The sequence below is a fragment of the Hyla sarda genome, chromosome 1 (assembly GCF_029499605.1).
Source record: "Hyla sarda isolate aHylSar1 chromosome 1, aHylSar1.hap1, whole genome shotgun sequence".
Classification (NCBI taxonomy): Eukaryota; Metazoa; Chordata; class Amphibia; order Anura; family Hylidae; genus Hyla; species Hyla sarda.
In genome coordinates, this window is record NC_079189.1 from 458,257,173 (window position 1) to 458,278,121 (window position 20,949).

Genomic DNA, 20,949 nt, shown 5'->3' on the forward strand with positions numbered 1-20,949 from the left:
TAAATCAACATACCTGTGCGCACGCTACATACCTGATAACTCCTTCCCACGTGTTCCACGCCTCCATTCAGCAGCACTAGTGTGACTCACTACACTGCCGATCAAGTGTAGTGCGGACCACGTGACTCTAGGTGCTTCATCACCTGATCTGGAGGTAGCGTTTCACACATCGTTCTGATCGTGCATGCAGAGCAAGGTGAGTAATCCTCAGCTTGTGTTCCAAGTTGCGTCTCAGCGATCTCTATAGACCCAGACTATACAGTCCAAACATCCATGAATTCAGTAGAATTCAGGGGTCGCAATAATATAGTATCTCCCATAAAGCTACTTTCACACTGCCACGGGGATACGCCACAAACGGCTGTTAAGGCTCTTTTTTTTGCCTTTAATGGCCATTAGTGTGATGGAGCTCAATGGGAGGCATAACGGGCACAGAGGATCCCATTCACTTGAATGGGATTCTCTGATATTTGTTATTCCGCCAGAAGATACCGGGAGAAAAAGACATTGCAAGCACAAATTTATCTCCCACTATCTTCTAACAGCCGTCACACTGCCGGGGACTAATGGCAGTGTGAAAGGAGCCTTAGTGAGTCCACTCCTTAAATTTGTTTAAATATTTTTTTAATATATTTTCATGTGACAACACTGAATAAATGAGATTCTGCTACAATATAAAGTGAGTGCACAGCCTGTATAACAGTGTTTAAATGGGCCCTGTCAGATACAAAAACTTTTGATATGTTGTAAATCATGCATAGGTTTTGCAATTGCTTTCATTTTAAATTTTTCAGTATTTCATACTGAAAAAGCCAGTAAAACAACTGCCCCCCTGCCTGCTATGACACACTAGTCCTGCTGTGTCCATGCGTCATCCCCTATGTCATGGACACATTTCCGTGATTGACAGCTGTTAGCGCAGGGCTCACAGCTGGAGGAAAATCCCTACACTGTCAACTTGTGTCCCGCTACTGTCAGTGAGGACAAGCTGGGAGTTGTAGTTTTGCTAATGCTAGGGGAGATGTGAGCAGACAGCATACTGAGGGAGGGGGCGGAGACCTGCACAGTGAGGCCACGCCCCCTCCCTTTGAGAGGAATTCAGACTAGTGAGCTAAATTAAAAGTGTAATAAAAAAATAAATAAAGGTGCTAGACACAAAAATTAGATGTACATGGTCAGAATTAGGTACTGAGTGATATGTTAAAAAAAAAAAAAAACATTTTTGTTGGATCTGACGGGTACGCTTTAATGTTGCTGTCCCCTCAAAATAACTCAATATATAACCAATAATGACTAAACCTTGGCAACAAAAGTGAGTACACCCCTACGTCAGAATGTCAAAATAGTGCCACTATTATTTTCCAGCACTGCCTTAACCCCTTAAGGACGCAGGACGTAAATGTACGTCCTGGTGAGGTGGTACTTAACGCACCAGGACGTACATTTACGTCCTAAGCATAACCGCGGGCATCGGAGCGATGCCCGTGTCATGCGCGGCTGATCCCGGCTGCTGATCGCAGCCAGGGACCCGCCGGCAATGGCCGACGCCCGCGATCTCGCGGGCGTCCGCCATTAACCCCTCAGGTGCCGGGATCAATACAGATCCCGGCATCTGCGGCAGTTCGCGATTTAAATGAACAATCGGATCGCCCGCAGCGCTGCTGCGGGGATCCGATCATTCAGAACACCGGACGGAGGTCCCCTCTCCTTCCTCCGTCCGGCTCCCTGCGTCTCCTGCTCTGGTCTGTGATTGAGCAGACCAGAGCAGGAGATGACCGATAATACTGATCTGTTCTATGTCCTATACATAGAACAGATCAGTATTAGCAATCATGGTATTGCTATGAATAGTCCCCTATGGGGACTATTCAAGTGTAAAAAAAAATGTAAAAAAATTTTAAAGTAAAAGTAAAAAAAAAGTGAAAAATCCCCTCCCCCATTAAAAAAGTAAAACGTCTGTTTTTTCCTATTTTACCCCCAAAAAGCGTAAAAAACATTTTTTATAGACATATTTGGTATCGCCGTGTGCGTAAATGTCCGAACTATTAAAATAAAATGTTAATGATCCCGTACGGTGAACGGCGTGAACGAAAAAAAAAAAGTCCAAAATTCCTACTTTTTTAATACATTTTATTAAAAAAAAAAATTATAAAAAATTTATTAAAAGTTTTTTATATGCAAATGTGGTATCAAAAAAAAGTACAGATCATGGCGCAAAAAATGAGCCCCCATACCGCCGCTTATACAGAAAAATAAAAAAGTTAGAGGTCATCAAAATAAAGGGATTATAAACGTACTAATTTGGTTAAAAAGTTTGTGATTTTTTTTTAAGCGCAACAATAATATAAAAGTATATAATAATGGGTATCATTTTAATCGTATTGACCCTCAGAATAAAGAACACATGTCATTTTTACCATAAATTGTATGTCGTGAAAACAAAACCTTCCAAAATTAGCAAAATTGCGTTTTTCGTTTTAATTTCCCCACAAAAATAGTGTTTTTTGGTTGCGCCATACATTTTATGATATAATGAGTGATGTCATTACAAAGGACAACTGGTCGCGCAAAAAACAAGCCCTCATACTAGTCTGTGGATGAAAATATAAAAGAGTTATGATTTTTAGAAGGCGAGGAGGAAAAAATGAAAACGTAAAAATTTAATTGTCTGAGTCCTTAAGGCCAAAATGGGCTGAGTCCTTAAGGGGTTAAAGGGGTATTCCGCCCCTAGACATCTTATCCGCTATCATTACAGCACAGAGCGAGTTCGCTCTGTGCGTAATGACGGGCGATACGGGGGACGGAGCAGCGTGGCGTCATGGCGTCGCCCCTCGTGACATCACGGCCCGTCCCCTTAATGCAAGTCTATGGGAGGGGGTGTGACTACCACCACACCCCCTCCCATAGACTTGTATTGAAAGGGGCGGGCCGTGACATCACGAGGGGCGGAGCCGTGACGTAACTATGCTCCGGCCCCTGTACCGCCCATCATTACGTGCAGAGCGAACTCGCTCTGTGCTGTAATAGCGCGGTGCCGCAGCGGGGATCCCAGGGGTCCCCAGCAGCGGGACCGCGGCGATCTGACATCTTATCCCCTATCCTTTGGATAGGGGATAAGATGTCTAGGGGCGGAATACCCCTTTAAGCCACTTGGGCATTGAGTTCACCAGAGCTTCACAGGTTGCCACTGGAGTCCTCCTTTACTCCTCCATGACAACATCACAGAGCTGGCGGATGTTAGAGACCTTGTGCTCCCCCACCTTCTATTTGAGGATGCCCCAAAGAGGCACAATAGGGGTTAGGTCTGGAAACATGCTTTGCCTGTCCATCACCATTACCCTCAGCTTCTTTAGCGAGGCATTGGTCGTCTTGAAGGTGTGTTTGGGGTCATTATCATGTTCAAATCCTTCCCTGTGACCCAGTCTTCATACAGTATGTCACAGTACATGTTGGCATTTATGGTTCCCTCAATGAACTATAACTACCATGTGCCAGCAGCACTCATGCAGCCCCAGACTATGACATCTTCAATGTAGGCAAGACACGCTTGTCTTTGTACTTCTCACCTGGTTGCCACAACACATGCTTGACACCATCTGAACCAAAGAAGTTTTTCTTGGTCTCATCAGACCACAGGACATGGTTCCAGTAATCCATATCCTTAGTCTGCCTTAGTCTGCAGGCTTTCTTAAACTTAGTCTTGAGAAGAGGCTTCCTTCTGGGACGACAGCCATGCAGACCAATTTGATGAAATGTGTGGTGTAAGGTCTGAACATTGACAGGCTAACATCAGCAGAAATGCTATTTCCTAAAGACAACCTCTGGATATGATGGGAAGCACGTGCACTCAACTTCCTTGGTTGACCATGGCGAGACCTGTTCCACATCGGATGCAAACGGCAGTGTGAACCTAGCCTTACATGAAATACTGTAAGTGGTGTCTCTCCTTAACTCCTTTTTTGCAGCACATGCACTGCAGGTTTTTTTTTTTTTTTCTGGGACCACACTTCTTTCCAGTGTGGGGATTGACATTTGGACAAGATATGTTGGGAGGCCCCCTTTGATTTTTCCGCACAGGGCCACAAGTTATTGGTGTACAGGTGGTAACCTTGATCTAGCAGTGGGTATATCTGGTCCTAAATCATTTTTCCACCAACTTTTAGGATGTGGGGGTATTCTGGGGGTTCAATTCGGGAACCCTTCCTTTCATACACTCCAAACCTGTAATTATACCTTGGTTTATTCTCACACAGTTTCAAGCTTCATGTCATATCTTTCTTTCTTAGTGGGAATGTATTGGCAGAAGATGTGTATGCTGTTAAAGCTGGTCAGGGACTCATTAATAGAGACCTTCTTTTGTGGGATGTAGGCCTCTGCAAATTTGTCAGCAAAATAGTCTATTACCGGCCTTATTTTGAATAGGCGGTCATATCCAGGATCATCTTTGAGGTGGGGGGGCATGTTGCATTATAAATGCAATGCAAGAATTTTCAGATGGCCTCAAAACGTAACTGTGGCATGACCATACGGTAGATTGTGGTTGGCTAAATAAATATGTAAAATAAAGATTTGTTGTGGAAAAAATAAAATAAATAACTTAAGAGTTAACTAAACTTCTAGAGAACGAAGTCTTGCGCCAAAGAGTGGATGCTAATCATTGGTGTGCATCACTGATTATCACTGGAGTAACAGCCATCCTGACCACATAGTGTGCGATCACCACATGGTGTGCGACAGTGATTGGAAAAAGCGTACCTGTACACCTTTGTGCGCTAAAGCACAGATGACAAGAACATACAGGTACACCGATCGTTGGCTAGGGGTTAAGAGGTCCAACATGACAGGAGAAATCAGCACTAAAAAAGGGAGAGACAGAGTGTGGGTGTGACAGTATATAAGTGTACCCTGTAAATTAGGTCATAGCAATAACCATTGTTTTATCTAAATAATATGTCCATGTTTTTAATGCTATTACATGAAGCATAAATAAAGGTCAAGTACCTAAAAATGAATCCTAACACGGGGTGCAAGAGCAGGGAGGGAAGCGGCGCATGTGGCGTACACTAACATGGGGCGCACGAGCAGGGAGGTGGGTTATGAATATTGATGGTTCAGGACTAGATACTTTTAACTAGGGGTTACCCTTAAAATATAACTTTTATTTTTGCTTCTTAAAAAATCCAAAATTCAAAGAGTGTAAATAATATAAAGTGTGTGTTAAAAACACAGCCTTTATGTTGGTTATTGGTCCTTCTGGACCTTTAATATAATAGAGTGCATCATAGAGATTTATCCCACATCACCATCTCTTTTGGATGAACCATATTGTAATGGGTCCCTTGATGGGGATCCTATGATCTACTCCTTGTTCCAACTAAAGGTTGCTGTTTAAAAGTTTACAATAGTGTCCCCCACGACATTTCACCGGAAGGAACCGGCTTGATCAAGGCACAGGACACTAACTTTTTTTTTTTTTTTTTTTTTTTTTTTTTTTTTTCACTTTTTACAGGTTATACTATGCTGCAATACATTTGTACTGCAGCACAGTATGACCTGATGAGCTGCACGCACTACAGCCTGTGCGGATCTGGATCTCACAGGCCTCTGTAGAACATAGTAACATAGTTCATAAGGTTGAAAAAAGTCCATCAAGTTCAACCTATAACCCTAATGAGTCCCTACTCAGTTGATCCAGAGGAAGGCAAAAAACCCTCACACTAGAGGTAAAAATTCCTTCCCGACTCCAAATATGGCATCAGAATAAATCCCTGGATCAACGTTCTATCCCTATAAATCTAATATACAAAACCAGCAATGTTATTATTTTCCAAAAATGCATCCAGACCCCTTTTTAAATTCTTTTACAGAGTTCACCATGACCACCTCCTCCGGGAGAGAATTCCACAGTCTCACTGCTCTTACAGTAAAGAACCCCCATCTGTTCTGGTGTAGAAACCTTCTTTCCTCTAAACGTAGAGGATGCCCCCTTGTTATGGATACAGTCCTGGGTATGAATAGATCATGGGAGAGATCTCTGTACTGTCCCCTGATATATTTATACATAGTTATTAGGTCGCCCCCTAAGCCTTTTTTTTTTCTAAACTAAATAACCCTAATTCTGATAATCTTTCTGGGTACTGTAGTCCTCCCATTCCCTTAATTACTCTGGTTGCACATCTTTGAACCCTCTCCAGCTCCACTATATCTTTCTTGTACACTGGTGCCCAGTACTGTACACAGTATTCTATGTGTGGTCTGACTAGTGATTTGTACAGCGGTAGAATTATTTCCTTGTTGTGGGCATCTATGCCCCTATTGATGCACCCCTTGATTTTATTTGCCTTGGCAGCAGCTGCCCAACACTGGTCCTTTTCCACTTCAGTCATCCCAAATGTGCTCCCATTTAATACATAATCCCAGATGGATTTTTTTCTCCCCATGTGCATTACCTTACATTTATCAGTGTTGAACCTCATCTGCCACTTCCCAGCCCAAACATCCAACCTATCCAGATCCATTTGTAACAATGCACTGTGCTCTATTTTGTTTACAGCTTTACAGAGTTTAGTATTATCTGCAAAGAACGCTACTTTACTATTCAACCCCTCTACAAGGTCATTAATGAATATATTAGATAGAACAGGACCCAAGACTGACCCCTGTGGATAACCCACTAGTAACAGTCACCCAATCAGAATAAGTACAATTAATAACCACCCTCTGTTTCCTTTTACTGAGCCAGTTACTTACCCACGTACACACATTCTGGGCCAATCCTGGGGGAGAAGGCAGACAGGAGGCCATGATCTGGCCTCCTGCTGCCATAGCAACCAATGGCGACCCGCGATTATATTGCGGTGCCGCCGTTGGTGAACCGGGGGAGCACCCTCCCCCTGTCAACACCATAGATGCCATGATCAGGATTGGGTTATAGTGTGGGGGAACAGCTTTAAAACCAGTTGTCACTTACTTTATTCTGTGTAATAGTTGTAGAATTATGTCTGTTTAATTTACTATTCCTATCCCTGCCTCTCTCATATTCCCAACCTGCCCGGTATATTGGGTTTAGTTCGGATGAACAGCCTGTCAGTTTCTCTTTAGGAAACAGCACTCCACTAGTTTAAACTTGTTGTGTATCACAATATTCAAAAAACTATATAGGGGAAAAAAAATCAGGTTTCGTAAAACTTAACCTTTAAAGAGTACTTGTCACCAAACGAAAAACTTTTAATATATTGTTCCTTATGTAATTATAAGACACTTTGCTATTTATTTGCTGTTAAAATTCTCAACCTTTTTATATGTTTTTAATGTGCTTGAAAAAACGGCCACTAGGTGGCTCTGTTCTGTTCCCTGCCACAAGTCAAACATTTAGTTCGGTTTCCTCCCGGCCTGGCAGGAGACTGAACTCAGGAAGTGCGTGCGGGGCATGGCCTGCTGGGGAACACCCACTTTATGCTGTCAGGAGCTCACACAATGTGAGCAAGGGGAAAGGTATTATACAGAGCTTTTTAAAGCTCCAAAAAAAAATTTAAGGGCAGGAGGGGTGTTAGGAGTAGTTTAGAAAATGTGAATACTGGGTGTATTTTATATATAGCATTATTAAAGAATACCTGTAATCAAACCATAAGTGTAGACCCAATACCAAAAAGATAAAAAGGAAGGTCCAGAATAATAAGATGCTGCTTCCTTAAAACAAGCCTATGCATGTAGTCTCATCCTGATAGATATTACAAAGCTCAATCCATCGTGGTCCCTATAACCCAAGGAAAATACTGACAAATAAATCGATATAGAGAGTTCCAGATAGACACAGAAGATGCAGAACCTAATAAAGTTTAGATATACAAAAAAGTACAAATCCCGTTTCTGTTAACGCTAATGTAGTATAAAAAGGTGAATGTCTTCAGGGCCTACCTGAATAATTATAAGAAAATAATCAAAGCTGGACCTATATTAAATGGATAGGATGGATCAAGAGTAGCGTGCAACAGAATAGCATACTTCCATCCACTGTTAGAGAAGATAAAAAAAAACTTAGAAATAGTGCATAATGGGATATTGTGACAAACCAACATAATGGGGGAGATTTATCAAAACCTGTGCAGAGGAAAAGTTGCCCAGTTGCCCATAACAACCAATCAGATTGCTCCTTTCATTTTGAAAAGGATTGTTAAAAATGAAAGAAGTGAGCTGATTGGTTGCTATGGCCAACTGGGCAACTTCCTCTGCACAGGTTTTGATAAATCTCCCCTAATGTGTACAGGTTACCCTTTCAAACCTCCCCCATGGACGCTGACAGGTACACCACTGCAAGGTTAGGCATATAGCTGTAGAATACATAAAATGACAATAGAGAAGAATGGCAGCTAATTTGTGGAACATCCAAAATTACCCCCTCCTGCCGTTATGGAACAGCAGTAAAAACATACTTACAGTGGTAGACCCTATTTCTAGGTATACTGCCTCACAATGGTGGGACCAAACTAAAAGCACTGCTACCTATACAACATGAAACCACAAAATCAATAGGATAACAAATCCATGAGCCGAATAGCAGCTCCGCAGAGAGGTACTTTCAGTCCGGTAAACTCTCAATAGAAAAAGTTCCTGCAGTGGTGAGATACCTCGAGGTGCCGGGGAAGCATTAAAACAGCGCTTCTGGATCAGTGAGTGGTCACGCCCTTAGTGACGCCACCAGAGGGTGGGGCCTTGCTACAGAGCAGAAGCTTCGGGAGTAACCATAGTGACGAAGAGCACACGCGCCGTCCGTATCGAGCACTAAACAAAGTTGGTTAGACAGCTGGAAAACCGGGGAACATCATCAAGAGTCGCATACTATAAGGATGGTCAATCAGACATACAGCGATCCCCTATAACAGAGTCTCAACACCAGGATGCCAATATTAGGGGTATTATACCTAGATAAATAGTATATAACCATACAATACAAAATGAATAGCTGTATAGCAAATTAGTTATGCTAATAAATACCGTATATACTCGAGTATAAGCCGAGTTTTTCAGCACGATTTTTCGTGCTGAAAACACCCCCCTCGGCTTATACTCGAGTGAACTCCCCCACCCGCAGTGGTCTTCAACCTGCGGACCTCCAGAGGTTTCAAAACTACAACTCCCAGCAAGCCCGGGCAGCCATCGGCTGTCCGGGCTTGCTGGGAGTTGTAGTTTTGAAACCTCCGGAGGTCCGCAGGTTGAAGACCACTGCGGCCTTCAACATCATCCAGCCCCCTCTCACCCCCTTTAGTTCTGAGTACTCACCTCCGCTCGGCGCTGGTCCGGTCCTGCAGGACTGTCCGGTGAGGAGGTGGTCCGGTGGGATAGTGGTTCCGGGCTGCTATCTTCACCGGGGAGGCCTCTTCTAAGCGCTTCGGGCCCGGCCTCAGAATAGTCACGTTGCCGTGACAACGACGCAGAGGTGCGTCATTTGCGTCATTGTCAAGGCAACGCATCTATTCCGGGCCGGAAGCGCGGAGAAGAGGCGCCCCCGGTGAAGATAGCAGCCCGGACCACCTCCTCACCGGACCACCTCCTCACCGGACAGCCCTGCAGGACCGGACCAGCGCCGAGCGGAGGTGAGTACTCAGAACTAAAGGGGGTGAGAGGGGGCTGGATGATGTTGAAGGCCGCAGTGGTCTTCAACCTGCGGACCTCCGGAGGTTTCAAAACTACAACTCCCAGCAAGCCCGGACAGCCGATGGCTGCCCGGGCTTGCTGGGAGGTGTAGTTTTGAAACCTCTGGAGGTCCGCAGGTTGAAGACCACTGAGGGCGAATGATGAGAAGAGGATGATGAAGGGGGGGTGTGGGGATGATGAAGGGGGGTGGGGATGATTACAAGGGGATGATGAAGGGGGGATGTGTGGGATGATAAGGGGATGATGAAGGGGGGATGTGCGAGATGATAAGGGGATGATGAAGGGGGGATGTGTGGGATGATAAGGGGATGATGAAGGGGGGATGTGCGGGGTGATAAGGGGATGATGAAGGGGGGATGTGTGGGATGATGACAAGGGGATGATGAAGGGGGGATGTGTGGGATAATAAGGGGATGATGAAGGGGGGATGTGTGGGATGATGACAAGGGGATGATGATGAGGATGTTAATGACGGGTCTGGATGATGACAGGGGGGGATGAGGTATTTCCCACCCTAGGCTTATACTCGAGTCAATAACTTTTCCTGGGATTTTGGGTTGAAATTAGGGGTCTCGGCTTATACTCGGGTCGGCTTATACTCGAGTATATACGGTAAATCCTGTTTAGACCTAATATGTGATATAAACAGAAAACAAATGAGAGCCAATAGATGGAGCCAATATCTAAAAAGTAAATAAAGTACTAGTACCAGAGGGCATGAGAAGGTGTCACAGATGTTAATGAGTGAGGGAAAAAAAAAAGAAAGAAACACCTGGGTAATAAATAGTTATGGTAAGCATCAAAAAATCAGGTATATATACCTGCATAGTAAAAAGGGTTGGTCATAAATGGGTAAAGTATACATAATAAAAGACCAGGACAGAGCCAGGGATCACTAACAGGACAGGAGGAAAACAAGTCAAAGGCCTCGGACTCTATCGACCCTAGGAGACCCTAAGCTCAAAACCTATGCTTAAACGGCATGGACGCCATAATAAGGGCGGTACTGTATTGCAGCAACCAATCAGATCACTTCTTTCATTTTCACAGGCCTTTTTATAAAGGAAAGAAGTGATCTGATTGGTTGCTATGGTGCTATTGGTTTCAACTCAGCAACTTTTCCTCTGGGCAGGTTTTGATAAATCTTTACAGAAGCAAGGAGATTAGGAAAGTCCTAGTGCCCCAGCCTTTTTTTACTAAGGGTCCAAGCAATACAGTATGTATGTATTTCTGTGTATGTGTCTTTTAAATGTAAAAAAAACCAATATAATGCCTCTTAGTACAGAGTGTTTGAAGTGATAAAAAAACATCAGCAGCTATTGAATGAGACTTGACATGTCTGTGCAAAGATAAGAATGGATAAAATACAGAGAGGCTTTCTTCCAGTGCATGACGCATTGGACATGACTTCTAAAGCACTTCAGGGTTGGAACACAAGTCCTGGCTCCCTGAGTGATAGGAGAGGATCTATGTCCTTGCTTGTACCTTGTCACTTCATTCGGATACAGATAAAATACTGCATTGTACCTTGGAGAAACACTTAGGTGTTTGGACCTGTGACTTTCACAGTGGAAAATATTCTGTGCATTACTGAGCACTGTGACACAGGAGAAGAGGTTTTTACAAGTGGAATATATCTTGGTCTGTGTGAGTCAGTTTGCATATTTAGGCAGCCATTTATATTACTCATTTTAGGAGGCATATATTTTCTTGGGCTAGCATAATACATATTAATTAAAAACATGGAGGGTGTGAACAAGGTCCAAACTGTCCTACTGTCAGTGTATCCACATAAGTGGTTTTTGAAACATTATTAAGGATTTATCATAAAAGCTGAATTCTACACAGTGAAGGATGTCCCAATACTTTGAATGCACATCTTGTGTGTTTGTATAGACGTACGCACAATCAGCCAGAGTAATGGAACCACTGGCAGGTGATGTGACATACACGTAACATAAAGGCGAGTACATAGTAAGTGATGGACTGATACAAAGGGAGAGTGGGCCCTACAAGGGGTGTCACAGTATTGCCTTTGGAAAGTTGGTGACAGGACGCACTAGGCCACTTGTTACATATTACCACCCCTGTTGTCCTAGCATGTCCTAGTCTTATTAGCCTCTTGGCAGCAGGCAGAGTCTCACGGCTCTTTGGTTGAAAGCCATTGGTGGGCATAAAGAATGACATTGCCGGCTTTATGCGGCCCGCGGGATAGAAGTTTCCCAACCTTAATCTACAAGATTATCTTGTGACAAAGACACTTCTCAAGGGGTGGGATATATTAAGCAGCAAGTGAACAGTCAGCTCTTGAAGTTAATTTGTTGGAAGCAGGAAAATTGGGCGACCATAAGGATATGAACGACTTTTTGTGTTGTATAGATGACTGGGTCGAAGCAGCTCTTAAAGGGCAGGTCTCGTGAGGTGTTTACAATATACATAGTATAAGTCAAAACATTTGTAATTGCTTTTTTTTTTTTACATGCAGTTTAATGGTAGGGTCAACGTAAATTTGAATGTGCCATATTCCATTTATTTCAACAAGCCAATCTGAGTCAGCAAGTGACTCCGGTTGGGTAATTTTATTTTTCATATGGTTTTTAAATTCTTCTGCCTGATCCTGCTGCTGGTGAGTGAAAATCTGGTGTGAATGCACCCAAGTTGCATTATGATCTTACAGTTGTTGTAAAGGTTGCTGTGTAGTCCCACTTTAAAAAGTACCTGTCACCACATAGCCTGTGGTACTTGAGAACAGTTTATGTTCCCTAACTACTCCTAACACCCCTCCCACCCAATTTCAGAGCTTTTAAAAGCTGTGTATCATACCTTTCTTTTTACTCGCATAGTGCAATTTCCCAGCAGGAGAACGTGGGCATTTCCCAGAAGGCATGAGATAACTGAAGCCTACTGGGGGACCACTTCTGCCCTCGCATTGTTGCAGCATTGTGATGAATAGAAGACCTCAAGCTCTGTGCATTTTTCAGTGAGGTTCTTTGCAGCTTTCAATGAGGCTCTTTGCAGCTTTCAGTAAGGCTCTGTGCAGTTGACAATCAAGCTCCGTGCAGAGAAACACTTCCTGGGTTTGGACTCCTACCGGGCCAGAACTCACTGTATTATTTGTGGCGGGGAACAGAACAGAGCCGCCTAGTGGCTGTTTTTTATGTTACATTTTAATCATATTTATGTTAATAATTTTAACCCCTTAAGGACTCAAAGGGCTCATTTTCACCTTAAGGACTCAAAACTATTTACGTTTTTGCACTTTAATTTATTCCTCCTCACCTTCTAAAAATCATAACGCATTCAATTTAGCACCTGCAGACGCATATAAGGGCTTGTTTTTTGCGTCACCAATTGCACTTTATAATTACATTACTTATTTTATTTTTCTACATACAAGGCTATATGGGGCTAATTTTTTGCCCCATGGTCTGTAGTTGTTATCGGTACCATTTTTGTCCAAATTTTTTTACCAAAAATGCACAATTCTGCACTTTGATATTTTTTTTTTAAGTGTACGCAATCTACCGTGAGGTTTAGCTATCCCTATATTTTAACAGTTCGGACACTTGAGCACGTGGCGATACCACATATGATTATTTTTATTCTTTATCACATTATTTAACCCCTTAACGACGCAGGACGTATATTTACGTCCTGCGCCGGCTCCCGCGATATGAAGCGGGATCACGCCGCGATCCCGCATCATATCGCGTCGGTCCCGGCGCTCATCAACGGCCGGGACCCGCGGCTAATACCACACATCGCCGATCGCGGCGATGTGCGGTATTAACCCTGTAGAAGCCGCGGTCAAAGCTGACCGCCGCTTCTAAAGCGAAAGTGAAAGTGACCCGGCTGCTCAGTCAAGCTGTTCGGGACCGCCGCGGTGAAATCGCGGCGTCCTGAACAGCTGACAGGACACCGGGAGGGCCCTTACCTGCCTCCTCGGTGTCCGATCGGCGAATGACTGCTCCGTGCCTGAGATCCAGGCAGGAGCAGTCAAGCGCCGATAACACTGATCACAGGCGTGTTAATACACGCCTGTGATCAGGATGAGAGATCAGTGTGTGCAGTGTTATAGGTCCCTATGGGACCTATAACACTGCAAAAAATTTTTTTAAAAAAAGTGTTAATAAAGGTCATTTAACCCCTTCCCTAATAAAAGTTTGAATCACCCCCCTTTTCCCATAAAAAAAATAAAACAGTGTAAAAAAAAAATGTGGTATCGCCGCGTGCGTAAATGTCCAAACTATAAAAATATATCATTAATTAAACCGCACGGTCAATGGCGTACGCGCAAAAAAATTCCAAAGTCCAGAAAAGCGTATTTTGGTCACTTTTTATACCATTAAAAAATGAATAAAAAGTGATCAAAAAGTCCGATCAAAACAAAAATCATACCGATAAAAACTTCAGCTCACGGCGCAAAATATGAGCCCTCATACCACCCCGTACGTAGAAAAATAAAAAAGTTATAGGGGTCAGAAGATGACCTTTTTAACCCCTTAAGGACGCAGGACGTAAATGTACGTCCTGGTGAGGTGGTACTTAACGCACCAGGACGTACATTTACGTCCTAAGCATAACCGCGGGCATCGGAGCGATGCCCGTGTCATGCGCGGCTGATCCCGGCTGCTGATCGCAGCCAGGGACCCGCCGGCAATGGCCGACGCCCGCGATCTCGCGGGCGTCCGCCATTAACCCCTCAGGTGGCGGGATCAATGCAGATCCCGGCATCTGCGGCAGTTCGCGATTAAAATGAACGATCCGATCGCCCGCAGCGCTGCTGCGGGGATCCGATCATTCATAACGCCGCACGGAGGTCCCCTCACCTTCCTCCGTGCGGCTCCCGGCGTCTCCTGCTCTGGTCTGTGATCGAGCAGACCAGAGCAGAAGATGACCGAAAACACTGATCTGTTCTATGTCCTATACATAGAACAGATCAGTATTAGCAATCATGGTATTGCTATGTATAGTCCCCTATGGGGACTATTCAAGTGTAAAAAAAATGTAAAAAAATGTAAAAGTAAAAGTTAAAAAAAAGTGAAAAATCCCCTCCCCCAATAAAAAAGTAAAACGTCCGTTTTTTCCTATTTTACCCCCAAAAAGCGTAAAAAACATTTTTTATAGACATATTTGGTATCGCCGTGTGCGTAAATGTCCGAACTATTAAAATAAAATGTTAATGATCCCGTACGGTGAACGGCGTGAACGAAAAAAAATTAAAAAAGTCCAAAATTCCTACTTTTTTAATACATTTTATTAAAAAAAAATTATAAAAAATGTATTAAAAGTTTTTTATATGCAAATGTGGTATCAAAAAAAAGTACAGATCATGGCGCAAAAAATGAGCCCCCATACCGCCGCTTATACGGAAAAATAAAAAAGTTATAGGTCATCAAAATAAAGGGATTATAAACGTACTAATTTGGTTAAAAAGTTTGTGATTTTTTTTAAGCGCAACAATAATATAAAAGTATATAATAATGGGTATCATTTTAATCGTATTGACCCTCAGAATAAAGAACACACGTCATTTTTACCAGAAATTGTACGGCGTGAAAACAAAACCTTCCAAAATTAGCAAAATTGCGTTTTTCGTTTTAATTTCCCCACAAAAATAGTGTTTTTTGGTTGCGCCATACATTTTATGATATAATGAGTTATGTCATTACAAAGGACAACTGGTCGCGCAAAAAACAAGCCCTCATACTAGTCTGTGGATGAAAATATAAAAGAGTTATGATTTTTAGAAGGCGAGGAGGAAAAAATGAAAACGTAAAAATTAAATTGTCTGAGTCCTTAAGGCCAAAATGGGCTGAGTCCTTAAGGGGTTAAACGTATACATTTTCCTGCATGTAGTTATGATTTTTTCCAGAAGTGCGACAAAATCAAACCTATATAAGTAGGGTATCATTTTAACCGTATGGACATACAGAATAATGATAAGGTGTAATTTTTACTGAAATATGCACTGCGTAGAAACGGAAGCCCCCAAAAGTTACAAAATGGCGTTTTTTCTTCGATTTTGTTGCACAATGATTTTTTCTTTCTGTTTCTTTTCTTTTTCTTTTTGGGTAAAATGACTGTCACTGCAAAGTAGAATTGGCGACGCAAAAAATAAGCCAGAATATGGATTTTTAGGTGGAAAATTGAAAGGGTTATGGTTTTTAAAAGGTACGGAGGAAAAAACGAAAGTGCAAAAACGGAAAAACCCTGAGTCCTTAAGGGTTTAAAAGAAAATGGGAAAAGGGGTTGATTTAAAGTTTTAATAGGGAGGGGGGCTACAACATGCAATCTTCTGATTGCATATACTTATCAATGCTATAGCATAGCATTGATCAGTGTTACCGGCGATCTGCTGCTCCTGCCTGCCAATTGGACGACGTAGAGGCAGGTGAGGACTCCCTCGATTTTGTCGCGATAGTCCCAATCGACTCTGCTGAGCTGCCGGGATTCTATCACTTTTTGTTTTAGACGCTGCAATCAACCGATCGGCGGTGCCCAGCATTAGCCGTGGGTCCTGGCTGCCCGTAGAAACCGGGACCCACAGAGTTAAACCTGTTCTCCGCTGGTAAGAACGATTTAAACGCGATTAAATACGACCAGGGAGTACAGGTATGCCCTCAGTCCTTAATTACCAGGATGTCAGGGCGTACCTATACCCCCTGCATCCTTAACGGGTTAAAAGCAAGTGAATGGGAAAGTGTCTGCTAGTTACACAAGGAACACTATATTAAAAGGGTTATTTGGTGACCGGTCTTTGCTTATTATTATTTATACTTTATTAAGTTCTTTCTAATATGTGGATGTAGAAATAGAAAATTCAAACAGACTTTCAGACTAAAATACTACCTTTTGATTTTTTGCAGGAAGCCAGTCTACTAGAGTATCAGCACCATTCAAGAGATTATGGTTCACCTCTCGCCCACAGCTCAGTTCTTCTACCACAGAGGAGACGACCATCACTGCTATCAAAATTTCAGCCTGGAAATGAAAGGTAAGATCTCTTCTGTCAGTGTTCGTTGTATTCTGTAATCTATCTTTTTTTATGTTTTTTCTTTTTTATTTAGTTTTGCAAGCCAAGTTTTTCTGGAAGTTTTTATTTTTATTTTTTATATTCCTTCTGAATAAGCCATCAATCCCTGAAATACTCAATGAACCGCGCTGGAAGCAGATGGCTCTGAACTTTGTGTAATGGCCATGCATAGTATAATGGCGATGCTCTGCTTCCAGTACATTCACTCTACATTCACACTATGGCAAACAGCTGATTGGCCTATCCTATTGAGTATAGGTCATCAATAAATAGTCTTGATAAAAAACTTTAGGGCATGATCACACGTAGCGCCTCCACAGCTTATTTGACACTATGGGAGATACGCTGCAGATTCTGATATGAGCAGACATACAGGACTATCCTGCGGCTGCTGTGTGCATGCTGTAAAGTTTGGAGAAAGGCCCAGCGTGCCAATGTGACCGTGACACGCGGGCCCATCTGCAAACCTTACTGCGCACACAAGGTTGCGGCTGGGCAGAAAAAGGTAGAAGAAAAAAGTGAGATGGGGGAATAAATGAGAAGGATGGGAACATGGTGACTGTTAAATCATTGTATAGATATAATACGAAGGGTGTTCTAAGTTACTGAATGGATGGAGGGGGATAATTCACAGTACTTCTAATAATTTATCTGTAGTACAGTGATGTGTTTTATGTGTACTGTGTAGGTTCTCTGGAGCAGGGCACACTCAAAAAAGAATGTGGAGTTTTTAATTGAAGTTAAGTAGCACACAAATTTTGACATAATAGGAAGAGGGATAGAATAGCATATATGAAATCTATTAAAAGAAAAAAAAAAAAAAAAAAAAAAGAGAGAATTTTATAACCCTTTCGACATGACCTATGCAAAAATTTCCTGGAGATTTTTAGTGTGCAGTTATGATTTCTCAGTAGAGACCCATTTATGACCAGTAGGTTCTTAGGCGAGTCTATTCTGGGCATCATGTCAAGAATATTTCATTTTTAGTTTATCAGGTTCTCTGAGGAGACTAATAATGCAGATATGATGTAACAACTCCATCATTATCAGTCGGAAAACTTCTTAGATTTTTATTATGGATCTAATAGGACTCAAAATAGAAGTTACTGTTTTCAAAAACCCTTCAAAAAGAACTGTATCTGGATATTATTAAATATACTTTATATATTATGCTGAGAGCCAGAATGTGAAGAAATACAATGCCGTCCTTTTCTAATGATCTTACCAGACTAAATCTGAAGTGAATTCCTTGCAGCAGATAGCATATTAGAAGGAGCATCCATTAACAAGCATAGAAACTGTCTCAGAATTAAGAGTTTCCAGTCAATCTCCAGTGCTGAGTGCATTTACCATTTATATGGTGCATACAGCCAGGCTTCCTGTATTGTGGGAAATGATTTGGTGTTTAGCGAATAATAAAGCTGAAAATTAAAATAATTTTAAAAAATTATCTAAATGTGTCTGTAGATTTACATTGGCCGAACTACAGGAAGTATGCAATCCCCACAGGCTATCTCATTACTAACAACTTTTATATTCAGAAACGCTACGTTATTTTGGAGAACAAAATAGTTTAAAACTGAGCCTTGGCGGCAAATGAAGTGTCTGGGAGGTGGTCTCCATGGCTTTTCTCCACCAAGCTTGGCCTGATTGACGGGCCTCTCCTTTTTGTATAGGGAAAGACTTGTCAGTTGAACTGATTTGGTTGGGGAAACACCCGGGCGACCTCCTCCCAGATACTTTACCTGGTTCCATCGCTCAGTTTTAAACTGCATTTTTGTATAATATATAAATATATATATATATATATATATATATATATATATATATATATATATATATAACTTAGTTGTCAATAAAAAAGCCTGAGACAGATTCTTCCAACTCCACCCAAAACTTGCACTGTTCCCATAGTTCTTCTGTTAGTAAGCACATTGCATTATTGTTGTTTTCCTGCACTGCACTGATCATACTGTGCCGCTTTAAATAAATGCAGAGTTCTCTCCATGAAAAAAAAAATAGTTAACATCAATGTGCACATTATGTTATGCTACTCCTGCTGCACTGCAGTGAACATAGAGATCACTTCTGGGTAGGTGAGGAACACCTAGATGAACAGCCGAACAGGGGAAATATTCCCTACACCAGCACAGAGTGGCAAAATTGTGCATATTTTTGTGCAAGCTCCATCTTTGCAAAGTCTCACTTTGCACAATTTTTTTCCATATCATTTTTGTACAGTTTGCCAGTAGTGCATTTGCTCTATCATTAAGAAAGTGGTCAGGAGGTCGCCTTTACTGTGGACTATAAGAAACAAGGGCTTTTTTTTAGCTAGTCTTATTTTGGAATCCAATATAGAAAAAAAAGATATTGCACCACTTGCAGTGAAAAAAGAGGTTGTTTTTATTCAAGCAATCCAATAGTCAAAGTGACCTTTCGGTCAATTAAGACCTTCCTCAGACCTACGTAGAACAACATAGTATAAGTATATATACATCAGGAGCATAGTACATATGTAATTACATCACGTAAAACATGAGCAACCAAGAACTGGAATAAATGCTGGTAATCTCAGTAGCAGAGGATAATAAATATATGATAATCGTAAATAATGAGTAACTGTTAGAGAGCTGCAGAAATAGCTGCTAGTAAGTCACTACTATGGAGCTGCAGAGATATTGTATGGTATGCAGCGTACAAAAGATATATATGCAGTAAGTAACAATGCGCTAAATTACAAAGTACAATGCAATGCGAGATGTTACAATGGGAGACATAACATCAAGAAACATGGAGTTTAGCAGGCTAAGGCTGTTCATCTGGTGAAGATGACGACTCACCGGATTGCTGTGGAGGGACTAGGAGTCAAGGAACAGATGACGGTCAGGTACAGTGGTAGAGGTAAGTGGTAGGTGACCGCAGTCGCAAGAGGCTGACTGGATAGTGAAAGAATGGTATAAAAGGAGATGCTAGAAAGCACTTTCGGTCCGAGAAAACCGGTAGTGACGTAATGTAAAAGAAAAGAAAGGGGCCCTGGGAAGTAGAGGAGAGAAAGGGTTAACAGTGTATGCATCCGGACGGAAAATAGTGGAGGGAAAGAGTGACATTGGAATAGAATGATGAATTTGTAATACCTGGTATGCGGGTGAAGCCGTTCCTCCCGCTGTAGCTGGCCAGTGTGGTCACATGACCGGAAGTCATGAGGAATGCATCTGCGTCCTACAGCGCATAACAGAGGGAATATAGGTGTAATAAATGAACAGGAGATGTGTCAAGGATAACTGAAGTAACAGCTGACATGTTTGAGCTAAAATAGGGGTAAAATGGGGTATGTATGGAATGGATGAGAGAGCGAGTACAAGATGGGGGGGGAAGGAAAAGATAGGGCATAGTGAAGAAAAGTTAGAGAAAAAAGAGGGGGGAGGTGAGAAACAGAATAAAGGAGAGGCAGTGGAAGGGGAAAGATGAATAGACAACTTAAGTCATTTTTTGGGTCATAATTTTGTTAAAAACAAAACCTTTATGTTTTGGATTTTATAATTGTGTAAGGTTTTAATTATCTATGTAAAGAAAATCTTCAAATATTGCAGTTTTTACAGACAGAATGGAACAATACTTGTTTTTTGCAGTTAATGTCAGCTTTACTGTGTAGACTGAAACAGTCAGCAAAGATGGATTTAATGACAAATCTATTGTTTTGCTGGAGACTTTGGTGCTGTACTTTGAGAGTCGTATGATATTTCTGTCAGTCGCCTTCCATTCATTGCAGCTGCCAATACATACCTAACACACCACGTTTTATATTTGGACAATAAAGGAATTAATTGTGAATCTACCATTTGGAACAGTACTTTGCTAAAATATAAATAGCTACAAATAAATCAATTTCTTGCATGCTTACATAGACTCTCATGTATTTTAGTTTTACTTTTACATAAGGTTTATTTGTGTACCTTTCTTTACTTGGAAAGACAAAGCTATAGCATTGACAATTCGGCAGCTGGCACCATCTTGTTTTGCTTAGATGGAAGCTTTGATGGCCAGCATTCTCTTAATATTATAATATGCAACCTAATAGCTTTGTACACTGCTTCATAGGTTCCTGATTAGCATAGAGCACTTTTAGGGGCAGTGTATTATGGAATATCATGGGTGTGCTTCATGGCAGACAAAGAGCTATAGTCTGAGGAATTCCACTCATTATAAAGGTAAATAACTGAGGGGCCACACAAGGATACGTTTATTTTTATGGAGATTCT

At 41.9% G+C, this 20,949-nt stretch overlaps 1 protein-coding gene across 27 annotated transcripts in view; it reads left to right on the forward strand.

Annotated features, from left to right (window-relative positions):
- Positions 1-20,949, forward strand: part of NCOR2 (nuclear receptor corepressor 2) — a 495,829-nt gene that overhangs the window by 156,875 nt on the left and 318,005 nt on the right. For 26 of the 27 annotated variants that reach the window (XM_056534054.1, XM_056534035.1, XM_056534070.1 and 23 more), the window contains exon 3: positions 16,524-16,651. In XM_056534054.1, the coding sequence (XP_056390029.1) occupies positions 16,524-16,651 (128 nt within the window). Of the gene's footprint in view, positions 1-8,791; positions 8,913-16,523; positions 16,652-20,949 lie in introns of those variants that run through there. The other variant, XM_056534012.1, reaches the window with a different exon arrangement.